The 20,234-nt window shown below is 30.1% G+C and overlaps 2 protein-coding genes and 1 long non-coding RNA gene across 4 annotated transcripts in view; 2 read left to right on the forward strand and 1 right to left on the reverse strand.

Moving 5' to 3' along the window:
* The window catches only part of LOC106686030 (glutathione S-transferase 1-1), a 12,874-nt gene extending 8,448 nt beyond the window's left edge, over positions 1 to 4,426 (reverse strand). The window contains exons 1-2 of one of the 2 annotated variants that reach the window (XM_014429111.3): positions 4,368 to 4,426; positions 305 to 445 (exon numbers count right to left, since the gene is read on the reverse strand). In XM_014429111.3, the coding sequence (XP_014284597.1) occupies positions 305 to 439 (135 nt within the window). In that variant the 5' untranslated portion in view covers positions 440 to 445; positions 4,368 to 4,426. Of the gene's footprint in view, positions 1 to 304; positions 446 to 875; positions 962 to 4,367 lie in introns of those variants that run through there. The other variant, XM_014429112.3, reaches the window with a different exon arrangement.
* A 2,132-nt stretch (positions 4,427 to 6,558) lies between these two features.
* Positions 6,559 to 12,528, forward strand: LOC136796620 (uncharacterized). The gene is made up of 2 exons (XR_010844370.1): positions 6,559 to 6,847; positions 12,308 to 12,528. It is a non-coding gene; the product is annotated as an uncharacterized lncRNA (long non-coding RNA).
* A 567-nt stretch (positions 12,529 to 13,095) lies between these two features.
* Rpb5 (DNA-directed RNA polymerases I, II, and III subunit Rpb5) lies at positions 13,096 to 13,893 on the forward strand. The gene has a single exon (XM_014429071.3). It carries the CDS (start codon positions 13,183 to 13,185, stop codon positions 13,813 to 13,815), a length of 633 nt encoding a protein of 210 aa, XP_014284557.1. The 5' UTR covers positions 13,096 to 13,182; the 3' UTR covers positions 13,816 to 13,893.
* Positions 13,894 to 20,234: the final 6,341 nt, after the last annotated feature.

Consider the following 20,234-nt stretch of genomic DNA (forward strand, 5'->3'; position numbering starts at 1 on the left):
TTTTGGGATACAATTAATGGGTTATTATTAACAGCGAGCACACGTGTCATCGGCATACGTGGTGAGAATAGTGTTAGGATTGGTATCAAAATGTATTATAAAGTTCTTTACAAATTAATTATAAATAATAAAAGAATACTAAAAATACAAACATTGTAAAACAAAACAAATTAATCAAGTCTAAAGTCTCATGAAATTCTTTATTAAGGAAATATAAATCCGTAACATGGAAAATAGTTATTATTTTCAACAAAAACCTAAAAATATATTTCTGATATAATTATAAAAATTCATTTTTAAATACCTTCATATATTCTTCCGTGTACTGCTCCTTACCGAGGATGTCAATTTCCTTCAGCTCTGGATTGAGTTCCAAAGCTCTCGAGAGCAAAATTACTGACAGGGATGGTCGGCTCAATGGATTGTAATATAGTTCCATAATTATCTAAGGGAACAATAAAATTATAAATTTTACTTACGAATCAATTCGAAATTAAATAAAGTCCGGGTGGTGGTCAATAAAGGTATCAAAATAGTAGAAGAAAACTATTAATTGCTAACTAACGTTTCGCCCCACTTTTTTTCAGGGCTAAATCATATAAAGTGTATAAAAAAGAAATAATATAAATTTAAGGAAGAATACATATAGGTTGGCTAGAAATTGGTTACTCATAAGACAACCAAGTGAGCTAGAATTCTAAATACAGATCTAGACAAGTGAACTGTAGAAAAATACTCTTTAGAACTAGTTATAAATATGGTAAACAGTAAAACAGATAGGTGAAGTAAATATGGCTTAGGTGTGCAATGATAATATGTAAAAGGAAGATATTAAGAAAATTAATAAAAATAAATAATTAACATAGAGGAAGTACCTGTCAGATTGAAACAAAGACGACAACTGAGGAGGTTGGGAAAAAGAAAGTCAGGTAAAAAAATTTCCCCACTTCTTCTGCTAACCCTTAGGAAAAGTAAGAGTTTTTATAATATATGGGTATTAATGATCTTTAGTTTAACATGTTAAATGGAGGAACAATTCCTTATTTTACCATGTTAAAACGCTATAACATATAATAGGGGTATTCATGATCTTTGGTTTAACATGTTAAAGCGTGTTAAATGGAAAAACTCATGTTAGATCGAAAAAAATTGCCTTCTTTTACCGTGGTAAAACGAAATAACATTTAACATGGCTGAGAGTCTGTTACTTGGTCTGTTAAATGGAGAATGACGTCACACAATAGACCAGTAGAGATCGCCGCCATTTTTGTTGTGACAGCTCAGTTCTTTCGTGTGTTTGTGGTATTCATATCCCTGTTATTAAACCAGAATGGATAATTTTAATGATACATTTGAGAAAAAAAAAACATTGTAATTTCATTCTACTATCTGAAAATTTGTAAACGCTCGCCAGATAAAAATCTCACTATATGAACCATGTAATTATTCTTAGGGGACATATGTCCCAGAATAAAGTTATTTTTTCATTTCATTTCATAAGCTAAACTTTCACACAAATTCCACTTTTCACTCACTCTAGGCATGTTGTAATTAATTACTTAAATCAAAACTGAAGTAAACAATAACATGAGGGTCTGGAAGGAAGGTTATAAACATAAAGGCTTATACAACAAGTTGCTGAGAAAATCCGCTAAGGGCTCTTATGCATTTAACGTTAAACATGACTTCAAATAGGGCTGCTCACAATCTTATAGTTATAACATTTAACATGGTAAAACATTTAACATTTAACACAATATCATGAATACCCCTAAAGTAGATTGTAGGAAGATAGTCCGGGTGGCGGTCAATAAAGCTATCAAAATAGTAAAAGAAAACTATTTATGAATAACCAACGTTTCACCCCACTTTTTTTTCAGGGCTAAATCATATAAAGTGTATAAAAAAGAAATAATATAAATTTAAGGAAGTATACATATAGGTTGGCTAGAAATTGGTTACTCATAATACAACCAAGTGAGCTAGAATTCTAAATACAGATCTAGACCAGTGAACTGTAGAAAAATACTCTTTAGAACTAGTTATAAATATGGTAAACAGTTAGGCGTAAAAAGTAAAACAGATAGGTGAAGTAAATATGGCTTAGGTGTGCAATGGTAATATGTAAAAGGAAGATATTAAGAAAATTAATAAAAATAAATAATTAACATAGAGGAAGTACCTGTCAGATTGAAACAAAGATGACAACTGAGGAGGTTGGGAAAAAGAAAGTCAGGTAAAAATATTTCCCCAATTCTTCTGTTAACCCTTAGGAAAAGTAAGATTTTTTATAATATATGGGTATTCATGATCTTTAGTTTAACATGTTAAAGCATGTTAAATGGAGAAATAATTCCTTCCTTTACCATGTTAAAACAATATAACATGGTTGAGAGTCTGTTGCTAGGTCTGTTAAATGAAGAATGAGGTCACGCAACTAACCAGCTGAGGTTGTCACCATTTTATTAGTCGTCGTGTTAGGTTACTTGTTCGTAGTTTGTGGTTATATTGTTCTGAATGTTTTAATTACTAATAAAGCAATGGATGACAATAATAATAATGAATCAAAACATAGAAGTGAAAATGACATGAAGTATTGGAAGGAAAGGTTATAAAGCAAGTTGCTCAGAAAATCCGCTAGGAGCTCTTATGCATTTAACATGAATTTAAATAGGACTGCTCATAATCCTATACTTATAACATTTAACATGGTAAAACACATCAATAATACCCCTTATATGGATAGATAGACTGACAGAAACATATAATATCTTATTTAATATTACAATAAATATATGAGATAAATTATTTATTTTTATTAATTTATCTCATATATTTATTGTAATATCTTATTTAATATTACAATAAATATATGAGATAAATTATTTATTTTTATTAATTTTCTTAATATCCCACTTTTGCATATTACTATACCTCACCTAAGCCATATTTCCTTCACCAATCTGTTTTACCTTTTACACAATACCTCTTTACCATATTTATAACTAGTTCTAAAGAGTATTTTTCTACACTTTATCAGTCTAGATCTGTTTTTAGAATTCTATCATACCTGGTTGTATTTATTAGTAACTAGTTACTAGTCCACCTATATGTATACTTCCTTAAATTATTATTATTTTTTTTTTTTATATAATTTATAAAGAAAACAATAGTTTTAAAATGTTTTTTTATTTAAATTTTCAGTCATTTCTTACAATGTTTGTATCTTGTTTTTTCATTTAGTTGTTGGTTAACAATAAATAGTTTTCTTCTTCTATTTTGATTCCTTTTATTAACCGTTAATTCCTGATTAACCTTTACCCGGACTATCTTCCTACAAACAAATGTATGTAATTTATTTTGGTACATAGATAGAAAATTTACCGTGTGTGGTAATAAAAGAAAGATTGTCCGAGTGCGGTCACAGAAAAAAACCTCAAATAAGTCTTGTTAATATTTGAGTTTTTTCTTTGTTTGCACCCTGACAATTTTCCTTTTATTCTGTGACTAAATCGCTTCAATATAACACAAATACACCGTTCAAAGAAAACAAATCTAACCGGAAACGGAAAAAATAGAAAAGTCTCAGTTTAAACAATACAACGATTCAACATGAAAATAAACTAAGATACCTAAATATTCCAAATTAAAAATAAAATAAAAGAACATAAAATAATCGATTAATTCGTAAGGAACACTTATGTAACATGGACACTCATACAAATACTTAGATAATTAACAAATAAGAAAAAAAAAATAGATTATAAACGGTCAATCGAAATGATGCAACAAGTCTTACAAAGGTAACTACTTATTTAAGCGTCTTTTATTTATTTTTAAAGATTAACTTTTATCACTTAACCTGTGATATCAAGACAGAAATTTTTTTAAATATTTATTTTTAAAATAAAACGTATGTAAAAGACATCTCAAAAGAATTTATAAAATCCGAAAAAAAATTTAAAAGCGATGATTTTGATTAAATGTCTATAATTATATGTTTTTAATTTTAATTTGCATGGAAAAAGTATTGTTAATTTTTTGGGACTTACGAAATACCCCAGTATAACCAATGATATCATTTAGATGACTTACTTAAAATGGGTGCTAAGTACATGTCCAATAACTTAACGAAAAATATAATTAATAGTTCTCTATTTTAAGAAAATTATGTATTTTCGAATTTTACATAAGGCTAGTGGAAATATACTTAGAACCACTGTCAAGTAATCCATCGATTTATATAATGAAAAGAAAACTTAAATCATGTACAATATAACATATTAGATCTATCAAGTTTTATTTATGATATTTTTTTCTTTTGCAAATATATAAAATTATCTAGACATATAATGACTAGAACAAACCTATACGCTGCTAGCTGTCGGGGTAGACTGACCGATGTCCAATCGTTGCCTGGTTTCTATAGCAAACTGTTTGACCAAAACATTCTCCCAAATGAATTTGCCAATATTGCCAAATCATCCCAAGCCATTTTACCGAGATTGACATTTTATCTTTAGCCAAATTACGCGCTTGTTAACTCATATCCCAACCATATTATACAACTGTCTATTAATATAATAATATTTTTTTTTATTTATTTATTTTTAATATAATAAGAACGAAAAATTAGTTTCAAATGAAGAAAAACTTTTAAAACGTTTTATTCTATATCTCCGATTTTAATTTCTTTAATTAGACCCGGTTTGTTCTCTTATAGTACAAGAGCCCAAGAGGAGAAAAAAGGCAGTTATTTCACCCTAATTTGTTATTACTTTAATGAAAACTATGTATAATTACTAGTAAAAACTACCAACACTAGAAAATCTAAAAGTACATTATGTAAAGAAGAGTAAATTTGCTGAAATATAATCCCTAATATAGGTATTTACGTTCAATAGTTCCCGAGATATAGCTTTTTAAAAAGCAACATTTCATAAAAAATGTACTAAAAGATTAGTAGTTAGTTAATTTATTTTTAGAAATCTATATCTCAGAAACAATATGACGTGTAGATGTCTATTACCACTCAAAGTAAAACTAGTTTAACGCACAATAAGGTAGTTTATGACCTTTACTTTCGTAGGAATAGTAGTTTTCATGATATTTTCTAAAATAAAATGACTTATAGCTGTCCGGACAGTAAGTTTGATTCATAAAAAAAGTTTATTTGAGAAACCATAGGACGAACAGATGTCTATCAGCAATCAAATTAAAGCTAGTTAAATTTTAACGTTTATCTTTGTAGGAGTAGTAGTTTTTATGATATTTGACAAAATAAATTCACAAACTGTTAATTTCTACTTGTTCGTATAAAATGTTTGACTAAAAATATATATATATCTAGACCCATAAGACGCACATATGTCTGCCAACACTCAAAACAAAATACATTTAACTTACTATAAATTAGTTTATGATACTTATCTTCATAGGGTTAGTAGTTTTTATTATATTCATATTTGAGTGTAAATTTGAAAATTTGTCCGAACAACTATAAATGAATTTATTTTAGCAAATGCCATGAAAACTACTACTCCTACGAACATAAACTTAATAAACTACTTTATAGCCCATTAAACTAGTTTTAATTTGAGTACTAACAGACATCTGTACGTCAAATGATATTTAAGATATATATTTTTCAAAATAAATTCACTAACTACTGATCTTTCAGTACGTTCTGTACAACATTTTGATGAAATGTTGCTTTCAAAAAGTTATATCTCGAGAACTATTGAACGTAAATAGCTCTATTAGGGCTTATATTTTAGCAAATTTACTCTGCTTTAAATCATGTTCTCTTAGATTTTCTATTGTTGTAGGTAGTTATAAAGATATAGACCTCCGAATGCAAAAATTAATTATTTTTAGCGTTTTAAAACAGCCCTTTTTTATTCCCACTACCTATACTTGGCAGACTCATCAATTTGGACTAGTAATTATACATAGTTTTCATAAAAGTAATAAAAAATTATGGTGAAATAACTGCCTTTTTTTTTTCCTCTTGGTCTCTTGTGCTATTAGGTGCAGTATATAGAGCCCTAAACCTCTGCCAAGTTTGATGTAGGTTGGTAGACTCATGTTTTAAATTAATTTTTTTTTTTTTAATTTTCGATTCAAATCAGAGGCCCAAATAAGGCAAACATTTTTGGCAAAAGTAATTGTTTTCTTATTTTTCCTTAATTCGATTTAAGGGGTTTCTCATTCTAAAAACGAATATCAACTTTCACTCCTAACAAAATTTTTAGCATACTTTGATTGGTCAGTCTTTTTGAATTTTCTTCAATATAGTATTAATAGGTACTAATAGCTTTAGGCGCTTATATAATACAAGCCGGGTCTACATGTCATCGAAAATGAGTTCTAGATATTTTACTGAATTGGTTCTTTTTCGATGTATACTGGAGGACATGTGGCAAGACGGATTGTGAATGTTGTGATGGGATTTGTCACAAAAAAAAAATTAAAATTAAACCAATAATACTCCCTTCGGCAGTAAATGTATTAAAATTGTAACTAAATCAATAATATAGTTTTAATAATTATTTATGATAATTAAAACAGATGTTTTATTAGTTGTAAAAAATTTTTTGTAAAAGTTCGGTAAACTCTTTTAGAGTTTTTTTTTCCCCTCCATCATATTTCCAAATTGAATGAATAGCCCTTGAAGAGAAAAAGATGATCGAAAAAAGGAACTTGAGCCCATTCATGCAGGCGTTACGCCGCTTCCTTCTAGGACGGCCTTACTACTTCCCCAACAACCGCTTCCCCTCAGAGATGGCCCCGAGGACACCGAAGGAGCCCCCAAATCTTCCTCCTGGTCTCAATCACAAACTATCTGGTGAGTCTTTAAGGTCTTCAAATCTAAAAGTGATAACCAGTTATTGGTAAAAGTAAAAAAAAAAAAAATAATTCTATGCAAAATTCTAGCTATTAATAATTAATTGTAAACAGCCAGGTGCGATCCTTGCATCACTCGACCAAAGTATTGGGTAGTTTCGTGTTTAGAAGTTTCGGCATTTTTTGTGACATTAAAAAAAAATTCTGAAGACCAGGGAATGCTAAAATTATGAACTAAAATGTGGATTGGGGGGGGGGGGGTCAGCAAATAAACAAAAATATTCATTCATGCCGACGTTTTGACCTGAACTTTATAGTAATTAATAAGAAATTCAACTAGCTTTAATTTAGGTACTGGCAAACATCTGTACGTCTAATGGTCCTTAGATATAGGTTTTCATAAACCAAACGTTTTGTCCGAACAACTAGAAATCAGAACATATTTTTAATTTATTATGGCAAACATCATTAAAATGACTACTCCTACTATGATAAACTACTTAATAGAACGTAATTTGAGTGGTAATAGACATGTGTACGCATCATGGTTCCTGAGATAGTTTTTCCAAAATTAATTCACTAACTACTGATATTTCAGCACATTTTTTCTGAAATGTTATTTTAAAAACAACTGTATCTCGGGAACTACAGAACGTAAACATCTCTATTAGGGATCATATTTTAACATATTTACTCTACTTTAAATGATATTCTATTATCTTTTCTAGTATTGTTGGTAGTTTCAAAGATATGCAGCTCGGATTGAAAAATGATTTTTTTTAACCTTTTTTAAGCAGCCGCTATTTTGTATGCCCCTTAATTGTACTTAGCAGACTCATCGATTTTGACTAGTAATCATAAGAATTTTTCATTATTATTTTTTTTTTAATATTTATTTATTTCTATTTACAACTGTACATTATAAAACATTTAGTAAATCTGATCTAAGTTAAATTGGAGTGTTACAGGCGTGTAGAGAAACTACCCATTGGTAGCACTCTAATGACATTTTACATTACCTGGTCTCGTAGCCATCTTCTTTTCAGGCGCCTCGGAGGATTGTCAGGAATGGAAGAGGATGCAAGATTAGAAACTAGGGGGTTTGAGTGGTTAGAGAGTTTATAATGGAAGGAGTGATATCTGGTTCGGGCTAGATCGGTTACATACGGAACATTAAGGTCTTTATGTATGATTTTATTTCTGACAAAGTAAGGAGCATTGAGGATTTTACGAAGGATTTTGGATTGTAAGGATTGAATACGAGAGCAATTCGAAGGTTTAGTGGAGCCCCAAAGCTCAACTCCATATGTCCAGATTGGCCTTATTACATTGTGTTGGAAGTTTAGACCGTTTGTCTAGTAAGTGCTGTAATAGTCGAAATCGACGTGCAGTTTCCAGTCTTTTTAGTCTGGTGTGAGGATTCCAGGTTAATCGTTTGTCCAAATGTAGTTCAAGGTAGCGGATCTGTTCGACAGGAGTAAGAGTAACATCATTAAATGAAACTGTAGGGAAGTCAGTAGGTTTACGATGAAGGGTAAAGGTAATTTGATGGGATTTGTTGGAATTTATCTTAATCCTCCAATTACGACACCAATCTTCGAGGGCTGTGATATGGGATTGGAGATTTTGGGATACAATTAATGGGTTATTATTAACTGTGAACACACATGTATCATCGCCATACGTGGTGAGGATAATGTTAGGATTGGTTGGAATGTCAGCTATATAGACGGTGTAGAGGATGGGACCAAGGATACTACCTTGAGGAATTCATTAAAGTAATAAAAATTTTAGGGAAAATAATTGACTTATTTTTCTTCATTTGGTTGACAAATTTGGTCTTCACCTCTCTCTAAAATCTCTGATGAAGACCTGAAATTTAAGTCGAAACGTCGACATGAATAAATATTTTTATTTGCTGACCGCACCCCCCCCCCCCGACCATCATCCCCAATTATTAATCTAGGGTCAACAATCTACACCTTATCATGAATTCAGAAGAGGCATAAGAACGTAGAAATAAGGATAACAAGACTTTCAGGATCAGTAACTCGCGGAAAATGTCTCGTATAAATACCAACGAAGACGTGTTCCACAAGCTACTGGAGACTTCGGATCCTTTTATCACGAACAAGAGACCCGAACCAAGGAAAAAAACCCTGGAAATCAGTGATACAGCTAAGGAACTGTTAATCTAATTTCCTTAAATTTGAAATTGTGTCTTTTCAATTTTAACAACCTTTGACTTTTAATTCCTGGTATTATTATATAATAAATTCTCCAGTCTTTTATTCTTCCTTGAATTCTTAATTGTAAGCATTATTTAACTTAAATATACACTCAAAATACTTGTTTTGATGAGTACATGCTATTCTGAAAATTTAGATATTTTTATCTAATCAATAGGCTTTCATTTCCTCATTAGTTCTTTAATTTCCTTCAAAATTTTAATAAAAACAGTTGAACTTGATGTATTTTTTTGTTCTGAATCGAATGAAATCGGCCCCAAGTTTCTGTGTTAATCCGTTCTCGAGATATTGATTTTTTTCCACTTTTTGGCCATTCGGCCCCAGTGTGCGACGGTACGACAACCATCCACACACTTGTCACTACACAAGAATAAACAACCTATCTAGATCTCGTCAACAATAAGCCAGATTATTCACCTTTACACATCTCTTCTCATCATAATTCTACAACTCTACAGGTCCTTTCTAATGCGAATTCTTCAAATTAGAACTCAAGGCCGCCCGCTACAGTTGGTTAAGCCCAGTATAACCAATTTGAAATTGCTGGCAGTCCCGGTTGGAATCCGTTCTGAGGCGTTGACTTTTTTCATTGAGCGGTGGCCCTACAAAATGAAAAACTTGACTCCCAACCATGGTTGACAGTATAGGACTCCAATGGGAGTCTTGGCCGATAAAAAAAGTACTCTTATTCAACTTATTTAACTCGACCTGTTACTACTCATCTATCTCCTTCTTCTTTTCTTAACGATGCTCCAGCCCAGACTCCTCATCAGTATCTATTCTAAATGTTTCCACTCCAGTCCCATCTAATTTAAGTTTCTCGTTCCTTAAATCATCCTTCCCCAATCTCAAATCTCAAATAAATTCTCTTTGATCTCTCCATAAAACGCTTGGCCCAAAATTTTGAACAACGAATTTTTTTTCTAAAATGCCTAAACTAAGCTCCTTGATGAAGACCACTAATTCAGGTCGAAACCTCAACACGAATAAATATTTGCTGACCGCACCCTCCGACCGTTTTCTCCACATATTAATCTACGGTCAACAATCTACACCTTATCATGAATCCAGTAACACGGGACCAACGACGCACTGTGGTGCCAGAGCGGAAAAAAATCGCTATATCTCATTATGAACAAAAATGTTTTATTTCGCAGTTGTTATTTAATTCATACTTAAAGGTTTCTTGAGTTGGGAGTAACAAATATAAATTTTTTTTCTGTCTAGAATAAAACAATTTAATAAAAGATAAGGAAGCTGAAATGCATCCTGGAAAGATTTGGCAGTCTCGGATTTTCTCGTTAGAATCCAATAATTATATTTTTATTTTTTTCTTCTTTATTGGTTTTGGTTCAGATTTCTTGTGTCTGTTTTAAAATTCACAGTATAATTAATGTTTTCTTATATGTAAATTTATTATTTATTAAAGTATTTTTCTTTTGAATGTATTATTTTCTTTAAGTAAAATCATAGTATTTTCAAAACTTTATTAATACAATAATAACCAGCCTCAAGAAAGTGTAAAGATTACATATAAAGTGGTATTTAATATATATAAATATCTCCGAGAGAGCGACTCTTCTGTCACCTCCTCCCCTGATGGAATATCTGGTTAGCTCTGCCAATGATTATAGATATATTCTACTGTAAACAGGATGACCTCATGATGACATGCAAACGTTATGGAAGTTCAAGGTCGTACTATTGATCAAAATGAACTAAACATAAAATCCATCTCCCCCAGCAAATATTAAAGTTGTATAGTTGGATTTCATCGGAATTGATAACTTCGATAGCTATAAGCCACAAGAGTTAATTAAAAAAAAATTATGTAACAATGGACCACTATTATTTTTAGCAATCTTACCTCAGGAAAATTGTTAATTATAATAACTAGTCATGAAAATCTATACAAAATAGAATTGAAAAAAATAACCTATTCATGGAATATATAGTAATAGTATAAGAACCCAGGAGGAGAAAAAAAGTCAAATATTTCACGCTAATTTTTTATTACTTTAATGAAAACTATGTATAATTACTAGTCAAAATTGAAGAGTCTGCCAAGTATAGATAGGGGCAATAAAAAATGGTGGCTGTTTCAAAACATTAAAAAAATTACTTTTTCATTCAAAGCTCTATATCTATAAACTGCCTACGACAATAGAAAACCTAAGAGAACGTCATTTAAAGTAGAATAAATTTGCTCAAATATGAGCCTAATAGAGCTATTTACGTTCAATAGTTATCAAGATATAGCTTTTAAAAAGCAACATTTCATAAAATTGTACTAAAAGATTAGCAGTTAGTGAATTTATTTTGAGAAATCTATATCTCAAGAACTATGAGATGTATAGATGTCTATTAGCACTCAAAGTAAAGCTAGTTTAATGTACTATAAAGTAGTATTACGTTTAGGAGTAGTACTTTTTACGATATTTACTAAAATAAATTGATCTATAGTTGTAGGGACAATAAGTTTTATTTATGAAAAACTTTGTTTTAGAAACCATAAGACGTTCCGATGTCTGCCAGCACTCAAATAAACTCTAGTTAAATGTTCTATAAAGTAATTTATAACGTTTATCTTTGTTTTTACGATGTTTGACAAAATAAATTCACAAAATGTTAATTTCTAGTTGTTCGGATTAAAATGTTTGATTTTTGAAAAAATATATCTCTAGAACAGTAAGACGTACATATGTCTGCCAGCATTCAAAATAAAGGGAATTGAACTTACTATCAAGTAGTTTATGTGACGTATCTTCTTAGTTTTTTATGATATTCGCATATGAATATGTATTTGACACAAACAAATTTGTCTGAAAAACTATAAATCAATTTATTTTAGCAAATATCATGAAAACTACTACTCCTATGAAGATAAACTTAACAAACTATTTTATAGACCATTTATATGGTGGTAAGAAAAGTTGTGTTACGTGTCCACAGCACCGGTTTTTTTAATTAAAATAACTGCCCTCTCACATCATCATGGCTCATAATAAATACTATAATTACTGTTAAGAGTTTTTTTTACTGCACCAAGAAAATCTTCCTTTAATAAAAATGATTTCATTTAATAAGAAACCGACTACGGAAATAACCCATACCTATTCTTTATAAGTGAAGGAGCGTCGTTACATTCCAAAACATATTACTGGGTCGTTATTGAATGTGTTGTCTATAAATAATGATCTATATTTTTTTAGATAACTACTACTACAAAAGAGACGCCCGTAGAGAAGTCAAATATCCTCAAGTTATCAATCCACAAAAACGACTGGAATGACCAGACTCGAACCTATCAATGTAACAAGGAGTAGCAATTCAATGTACCTCGTTTATATCATATTTTATTTCATCGTATACACAATTAACAATTTTCATGTAAAGAATAAAACAATAAATCATTCAGACCTAAAAGAGATAACTCTTAACATTTATTTATTCTATACTGTTACCCTTTAAGTATTGTCATAACCAGTTAATACTAGGGGTATTCATAGTCTTTAGTTTAATATGTTAAAGCGTGTTAAATGGAGAAATATGTCCGTATTTTAGCATGTTAAAACGATATAACATACAACATGGTTGAGAGTCGGTTAAAGGGAGAATGACGTCACGCAACAGACCAGCTGAACTCGTTACCTTTTGTTTGTTGTATTAGTTACTTGCTCGTAGTTTGTCTTTGTAATGTTTTGTGTTTTTATAACTAATAAAGCAATAATAATAATAATGTAATGACGTTTCCTTTCAATTCGCTTATCTTTATTTTGTAATGAAAATCGAATGTAATAGCAAAAAAAAAATAAAAGAACAAAACAATTGTTATTGATACCGACATTTGTTGCTTCCTTTGTTTACCATGCATTTTTACAAGTCTATATATTTGTCAAGTGTAGATCCAGCGTTAAGTGAATGTAACAAAAACTAGCAATCGATGTTACGTGAACGATATATCGATATTTCAAAATCATTCTAACCCCACTCATCAATAACCTTCCCCGAGTTCAGTAACTCGACTCGAGTTGATGTTGTTGTCTTGTGTTGAGGAAGCATACTTGAGTTTTACACCTAAACTAAGATGGATGACGAGCAAGAAACATACAAACTATGGAGAATAAGGAAGACCGTGATGCAACTATGCCACGATCGTGGTTATCTGGTAACTCAAGATGAATTGGACCAAACTTTAGATCAGTTTAAGGAACAGTTCGGTAGTAAACCAAGTGAAAAGAGGCCTGCTAGGAGTGATTTGATTGTCCTCGTTGCTCACAATGACGACCCAACAGACCAGATGTTTGTATTTTTCCCAGATGAACCCAAGATCGGAATTAAAACTATCAAAACGTATTGTCAGAGAATGCAAGAAGAGAACATCCACAGAGCCATTATCGTTGTCCAACAAGGTATGACTCCTTCTGCCAAGCAATCTCTTGTTGACATGGCTCCTAAATATATTTTGGAACAGTTCTTGGAGTCTGAATTGCTGATCAACATCACTGAACATGAATTAGTTCCGGAGCATGTTGTACTCACGCCAGAAGAAAAACAAGAACTTTTAGCTCGTTATAAACTGAAAGAAAACCAACTGATGCGAATTCAAGCTGGTGATCCTGTTGCTAGGTATTTTGGTTTGAAAAGAGGACAGTGTGTTAAAATCATCAGATCATCTGAAACTGCTGGACGATATATTTCCTATAGACTGGTTTGTTAATTTTTGTATAAATAAGTTCTATTTACATATGTATTATATATTTTTATGATGTTTTAATAAATCTTGTAAGCTCGTGCATTTCCATTTTTTTCTTTATTTATTTCTACCTTCCAAACTTTTTAATGTTAGTTCTTAGTCACTGAACAGTGTCTTGTTAATCTCACTTATATTTTTCAAGTGACAAAACTCAAAAGTGACAAAGTTACCAATAAGAGTACACTTGTGGTACTTGAATATGTGTACCAGTAAGAGAGATAGTTTTAAGATAGCAAGGGTGTTTTTAACAAGATAGTTTTTAGGTGAGTTTTAAGGTTGGTCTATTGTATTTGTGTCAATATTACGGTCTTAAATCTATTCCTCCTAATTCAGTGATTCACACAACCGGGTTCCGGTTTTTGACATTTGTTACTTCAGAAATACTTTTGAATATATTCACTTTTAGAATGTTATGATAGTTACTATGGGAATATCTCATGTAGATGATTTAAATTTTTATTACAAATGTTTTTGTATTTGACATGAAAAAACTTAAATTTTGAAGTAAACTGAATAAGTTTTTGGTGTAGAACTGTGATTTATCAAAATAACCTTTACTTTTTGGAAGTTGATGTTTTGTTTCATGGTTTAGTGAAAGAAAGAGGAATATTAAATATATTATGAAACTTAACCCTGAACCAAATCCACTGAACTAATTTTCTTTTCAAAGTTAGTCCCAATGTAAGTATTAAATTTTGTTTTAGGTTAAAAATTAAACAATTCCCAAAATATAATAGGTAAATATATTTGTAAATGAATGTTATTTATTTGAAGTATAAGATTTAAGAGAAGTATTTGTAGGTTCTTAAAAATAGTGAACATTTTTAGACTAGAGGCCCTAGACTTTTAGAAAACTATTTTGGCTTTATTTCGTAGATAGTTTTTTCCTATTAATGAATACCTCTATTAAGTGTATGTCTGTACTGAAACATATTATTAATAATATGCAGATTATTAGTTGGCTGGCTGTAATTAATAAAGGAAGATGGTCCAGGTGGCAGTCAAAAAAGTAGCGTTTTGCCCCATTTTGCAGGGCTTAAAGTTTAAAAAAAAGACCTTAATCTTTTTCTTTTCATCATGTTTATCAATTTTTTATTTTTGTGTCTTTTTTAAAAAAAAAAACACATAGTAGAAATTGAAAAAAGAAATCTGTTAGTAGAAAATATATCAGGGGAAAAAATGAACATATCACAATACTATCTCTATTTTAGTAAGTAAACAAAAAACTGAAACATTTAGTAATTGAAGGAGTGGTGACAGAAAGGAAAAAGGCCTAATCCTTTTTCTTTTCATCATGTCAATACTTTTTAAAAACGATTTAAGAATTTAATAAACTATTACCATTCCTATTTTTCTTTATGGACGTGAAACATGGCCTCTTACACTAAGTGAAGATTAACGCCTTAAGGTTTTTGAAAATGGAGTATTGCATAAAATATTTGGACCAAAAAAGACATCCAGGTAATGGCTAAAGGATAATTACTCCCACCTTTCAGTCATAATTTCCTCCTTCATTAGCATGAACCTAACATTAGGGTGTAATTCCTACACCCAATTATTCGTTATTTTGTTCTAACCTCAAGAGAGAAACAGTGGTTTTATAAGATCTGTCTTGTCCTCTGGTGTAGGGCTTACTTTTTCTGTCAGCCATAGAGAGGTACAATCCTGACTTCAATCCTAGACTTCCTTTTCCAATTACTACACCTACTTGACAAAACACTGTAAACTTCCCATTTACTACAAAGAAAAAACTCTTATACACTGTAATAATTAAACCTATTTAAACATACAGAATTGAGCTTTGTGGCTCCACCAAACTGTCAAAATCCACCATAAAATCCTAGATGCTCCTTATTATGTCATAAATAAATCCATAAAGACCTCAACATGCCATTCATTGCAGATTTTTACCAAAGTAGATATAATTCCTTTCATTCCAAAATCCTTACCAACCCAAACCCATTAATTCTTAATCCCTCATCCTTAACAATTTCCGATAATTCTCCAAGGTGTCTGAAAAGAAGATAGCCACGGGATCTTCTAATTTAAAGCAATGATTTAAGTATCAACTATTTGGTGGTTCCTTCCCAAGATTATCATGTGTTCTGAAACATTTATCACATTTACTTGTTGCATTTTTTTATTTTTTTATATATAAAAAAAAGGATTTTGTTAGCAACATCAATGACCTCGTCTCGTGGTCATTTTCACCTCAATACCATTCTCTCTTAGCTTCTCCTACTGGTTTATCTTGGTGGCATTTGCTTCATCATCTACTTAAGCCAATACCAAACCAGGGAAAAGCCTAGCCCACTTCACTTCAACCCAGATGCAGAAGAGATGAAAGTGGAGAGACAACAAATAGAAAATTGAATTTCCAAACACATATTCCAAATTTTAAAGTGTTATATTTGCAGCTTTTGGTAACCAAACTCCAACCACCTGTATTGTCCACAGGAAAGAGGAAGGATAATAAATAAGCGGTGGATTTGGACAGATGTATTTAGAAGGCATTTTGTGGTATCGGCATGTTCAATGGTTCACTGAGCCTTGTTTTTAGTTTTGTATTAACTTGTTTCAGGCGTTGATAATGCCCTACATATTGGGGGGGTGAAACATCAATAAGGCCCTCGATGGCCACTAGACATCATGAACGCTCGATTCAAACATCCCATACAGTATGACTGTGGACCTCTTTTATCTTGGCCACCCGATAGTTATTGTACTATTTGGGCTAATTGTTTTACTGCCACCAGACCATCTTTCTTCATTATATACTTAAAGTGTAAGGAAAAAAGAAATACCTAGAGGCTAGTGCAGTTAGATATCAAAACTAGCAAAATATGTTAGATATCATAAAATATGTTGACTTAACTAATTCAAGAAAATTCACTAATTGATACTCAAAATAGAAGAGGAGCTTGTTAAAAAAAGAAAAGAAAAGCAGAAATATCAGAGCTCTTCCCTATATAATTAATCTTCAATGAAAATTCACTAATAATTCAAATAAAAGATAATCTCATGAAAAAAATATCTCCTTCCACTTAAAACCTGTCAAGTTTTCTCTCTTGTTTCCCCCCCCCCACTTTAGATATCTAGTGCAGTTATCGTAGATATCAAAACTAGCAAAAATATATCAGAGGTGAACAGACATATATTGCAGGCCATAGTGAGACAGTAATTCTAATAATCAGCTGACTGAGAGTAATGATAAGTTGATAAACTAAGGTAGTGAATTAGAGTAAATGGTGGTTTATACAGAAAATAATTTTTATTCAGCAAAATTTATTTATAACAATATATTATGTATAATCAACAACACAATATCTTATTGAGAAATGGCACAGATATAAAAAAATAAATATATATTATTTTTCCTAATAAATAACAACCAAACAAACCTGAACTGAACATTTAGTTTATTTATATAAATAAAATTATGACAAACTATTAAAGCATTCTTTAGTGAAACTTTGGCGTGGCAACACTCTTTACATGTAAATGTAGAATAATAGATCTTCTAATAGTTAAGCATTATAACAATTAACTATTGAAACAGAGACTAATAAAATAATCGTCTAAGGAATCAATATGAGACTAAGATACCTTAATAAATAAATAATTGAAACATAAAATAAAAATGAATTATGAGTAATGAAAAATGGATTTAATTATTTTCAAATAAAACAGAAAATGTAACCTCATCTCCTTCCGCATTGATCAATTACTAAAAACAACAATTTAGATTTATAAAACTGCATAATTATAAATACTCATCAAATTATTTAGGACACTTCTGAAAATACTATCATACATTTCTCTATATCAGCAGTATATAAAATTAAAGGTAGAAATGCATTGTTAATTAGGAGCACTTTATGGAAGACAATAATTACGAAACGAGGAATGAAATATATAAGTAAATTTATTTTAAATAATTAATCTGTAAAAAAAATACTGCATATTTTGTGTTGAAGCATAATTGGGCGCAACAGGGAATGGCCTTGATATCTACTACAATCTATAATATCTTTATCATCTTTTATTGCTTGTAGAATTAATGATTTACTTCAATATTTGAAGTGAGTATTACAAAATTTGTTATTTTACTGGAAAGAAAATTGAACTAAATTTAGTTAATTTTATTATACCCTTCCGTATTCATTTGTACTAAAACCAGCCAGTTGGAATAAGACAGATAATGCAATTTATCACCGAAGACCCCCTGCCGACTTGAAAACAGGCCTTAAAATACCTTTTGCAAAAGAAGGTATTTGAAGAATCTGTTCTCTCTAGAATTATTATGGTGGATCAGTCATCACCAAAGGATGGAAAAAAATATATATTTTTTTCTTTTGCAATAACAGAAATTTATCACCAAAAAATACTATTTTAAATAAATTATTAGTTCAAATTTTTGAAGTTGTTCTGTATTTACGAGAGCAAGAAAAGCTGTGACGGGAGAGACACAAGTAACTTTATGTATGTTAAATTATGCTTATTAAGACCATTACCCACTGAAATTTTCTGAGGCTACTCTAAATTTCAAATACCATGAGCACACATCAGCAATACAATCTCACATACTAGAAAAGAAATATGTCCCCAAACAATAATAATATGGACTCTCACTAATCCGAACCATTTTAACAAAAAAAAAAAAAATTGGAGATTTGATATATATATATATATATTAGTTAAAAATACAAAATATTTTTACTAAACTTAAACTTAAAATATAAATTAAAATTTGGAAATGTATTTATTTCCTTATCGCCAAATATAATTCATCCTTTTATTAAATTAATCTTCAGTACGGAATTTTAATGTTAGTACAATAGTAGATTACGCTATTGAAAAACATGAGTTTTAAGAAAATACACCCGTAGTGACGAATTTAAATGTTGGATCAATAGATAAGAAAATGAATTGGAGCTTTAAAGAGATGAAGAAATAATTTCCTATGTTTTGGAAAGCCATAAAGAGCAAGACGAAGTTGAAGAAAATGTAACTAAAAATAAACAAATGATTTAACATGAAGGAGTTGTACCATGTTTTGACAAATGCTTCCAATGGGCCGAAGAAAATGATATATTGCTAAGTCAGATGCGTAATTTTTAGATTATATATCTTTCGAAAAATTATATTGTAGAAAACATACTTGGTGAAGTTATTTTTTGTTCTGGATTCAATTTTCAGATTCTATTGCTGAATTAGTTACGGCTTGAGAAGACCTTGAAAAAGATGGTTTCACGTTCCAAGCAAATGTAAATTTAATATAGTTTCACAAGAAAATAGTTTAAAAATAAATTTCTGAACAATAATTAATGAGATTAATTATAATAATAATATAGAGTATATTATTTAAAAAAGTTTTTAGTTGTCACTGTGTAATATTTTATTTTACAAATAAGGTGGAATAATAAAAATAGGTCGTGAAAAATTGAGTTTTCATTTGATTGAGTTATTATTTGTAAAATAATCCAAACCCCCTAAGTTTTAATTAGTTTGGATTAACGAGAGTCCAGTTTATAAAAATTATTTCACTAAGGAAAGCCAGTATCAGAGAAGATCGGAGAACTGTTAAGTAGGCAGAACAAACATCGATGGACATGCTGCACTACTAGGCATAAGTTATCATTACATCAACTTTTGGATAATTAAATAAAATGACATTACGAAATCTATCTTGCTTTAGCCTGGATTTGCCTATCGAGGGAAGAGATAAATAAATCTATTGAATGGGAATAACTTATGAAATATAGGAAAGAAAATAAGACTATAACAAAGAAGAGGGTAATACTTCTTAATTACCATTCACAATATTTATCTTTTAGCAATAATAAATCAGTTCTAAAATAATTTGAATTTTTATTTATAATTTTAAATATTTATTTGAGTATTAATAGGCACAGGGTAATTTCTCAACAAAACACATGCTTATTGTTATGTTTGATATTTACGCCATCCAGAAGATTTAATACTTGTATTTAGTATTATACAGTTGTAAATTTCAATAATAAGTAACCATTCATAAAATAATTTTTAATTTTGATTGAATGAACATGGTTTATTTTTAAAAACATAACAATAAAAACCATTCATAAAATACTTAGTTTTGATTGAATGAATGTGGGTTAAAAAAATAAAATAAATAAATACTAAAACAATATAATTATTTTTAAAATAAAAATATTTATAGCTGTCTGTAATAGATTTAAAGGGTAAAAAAACGTTATTCCAAATTCTGTTTGATGATTATTGAAGAATCTATGAGAAATTATATTACTACAGAAAGTAGCAGAACAATTTCTCAATTAAAACAAATAAAGAAGGAATTATTTAAAATATTTTACAGCAAATTAATAGTCATAAATGTAATT

The sequence above is a fragment of the Halyomorpha halys genome, unplaced genomic scaffold, assembly GCF_000696795.3.
Source record: "Halyomorpha halys isolate HHAL.00 unplaced genomic scaffold, Hhal_1.1 Scaffold765.1, whole genome shotgun sequence".
NCBI classification, from domain to species: Eukaryota; Metazoa; Arthropoda; class Insecta; order Hemiptera; family Pentatomidae; genus Halyomorpha; species Halyomorpha halys.

Excerpts from the sequence above, each read along its gene's own strand:
- Rpb5 (XM_014429071.3), top strand. The coding sequence starts at position 13,183 with ATGGATGACGAGCAAGAAACATACAAACTATGGAGAATAAGGAAGACC.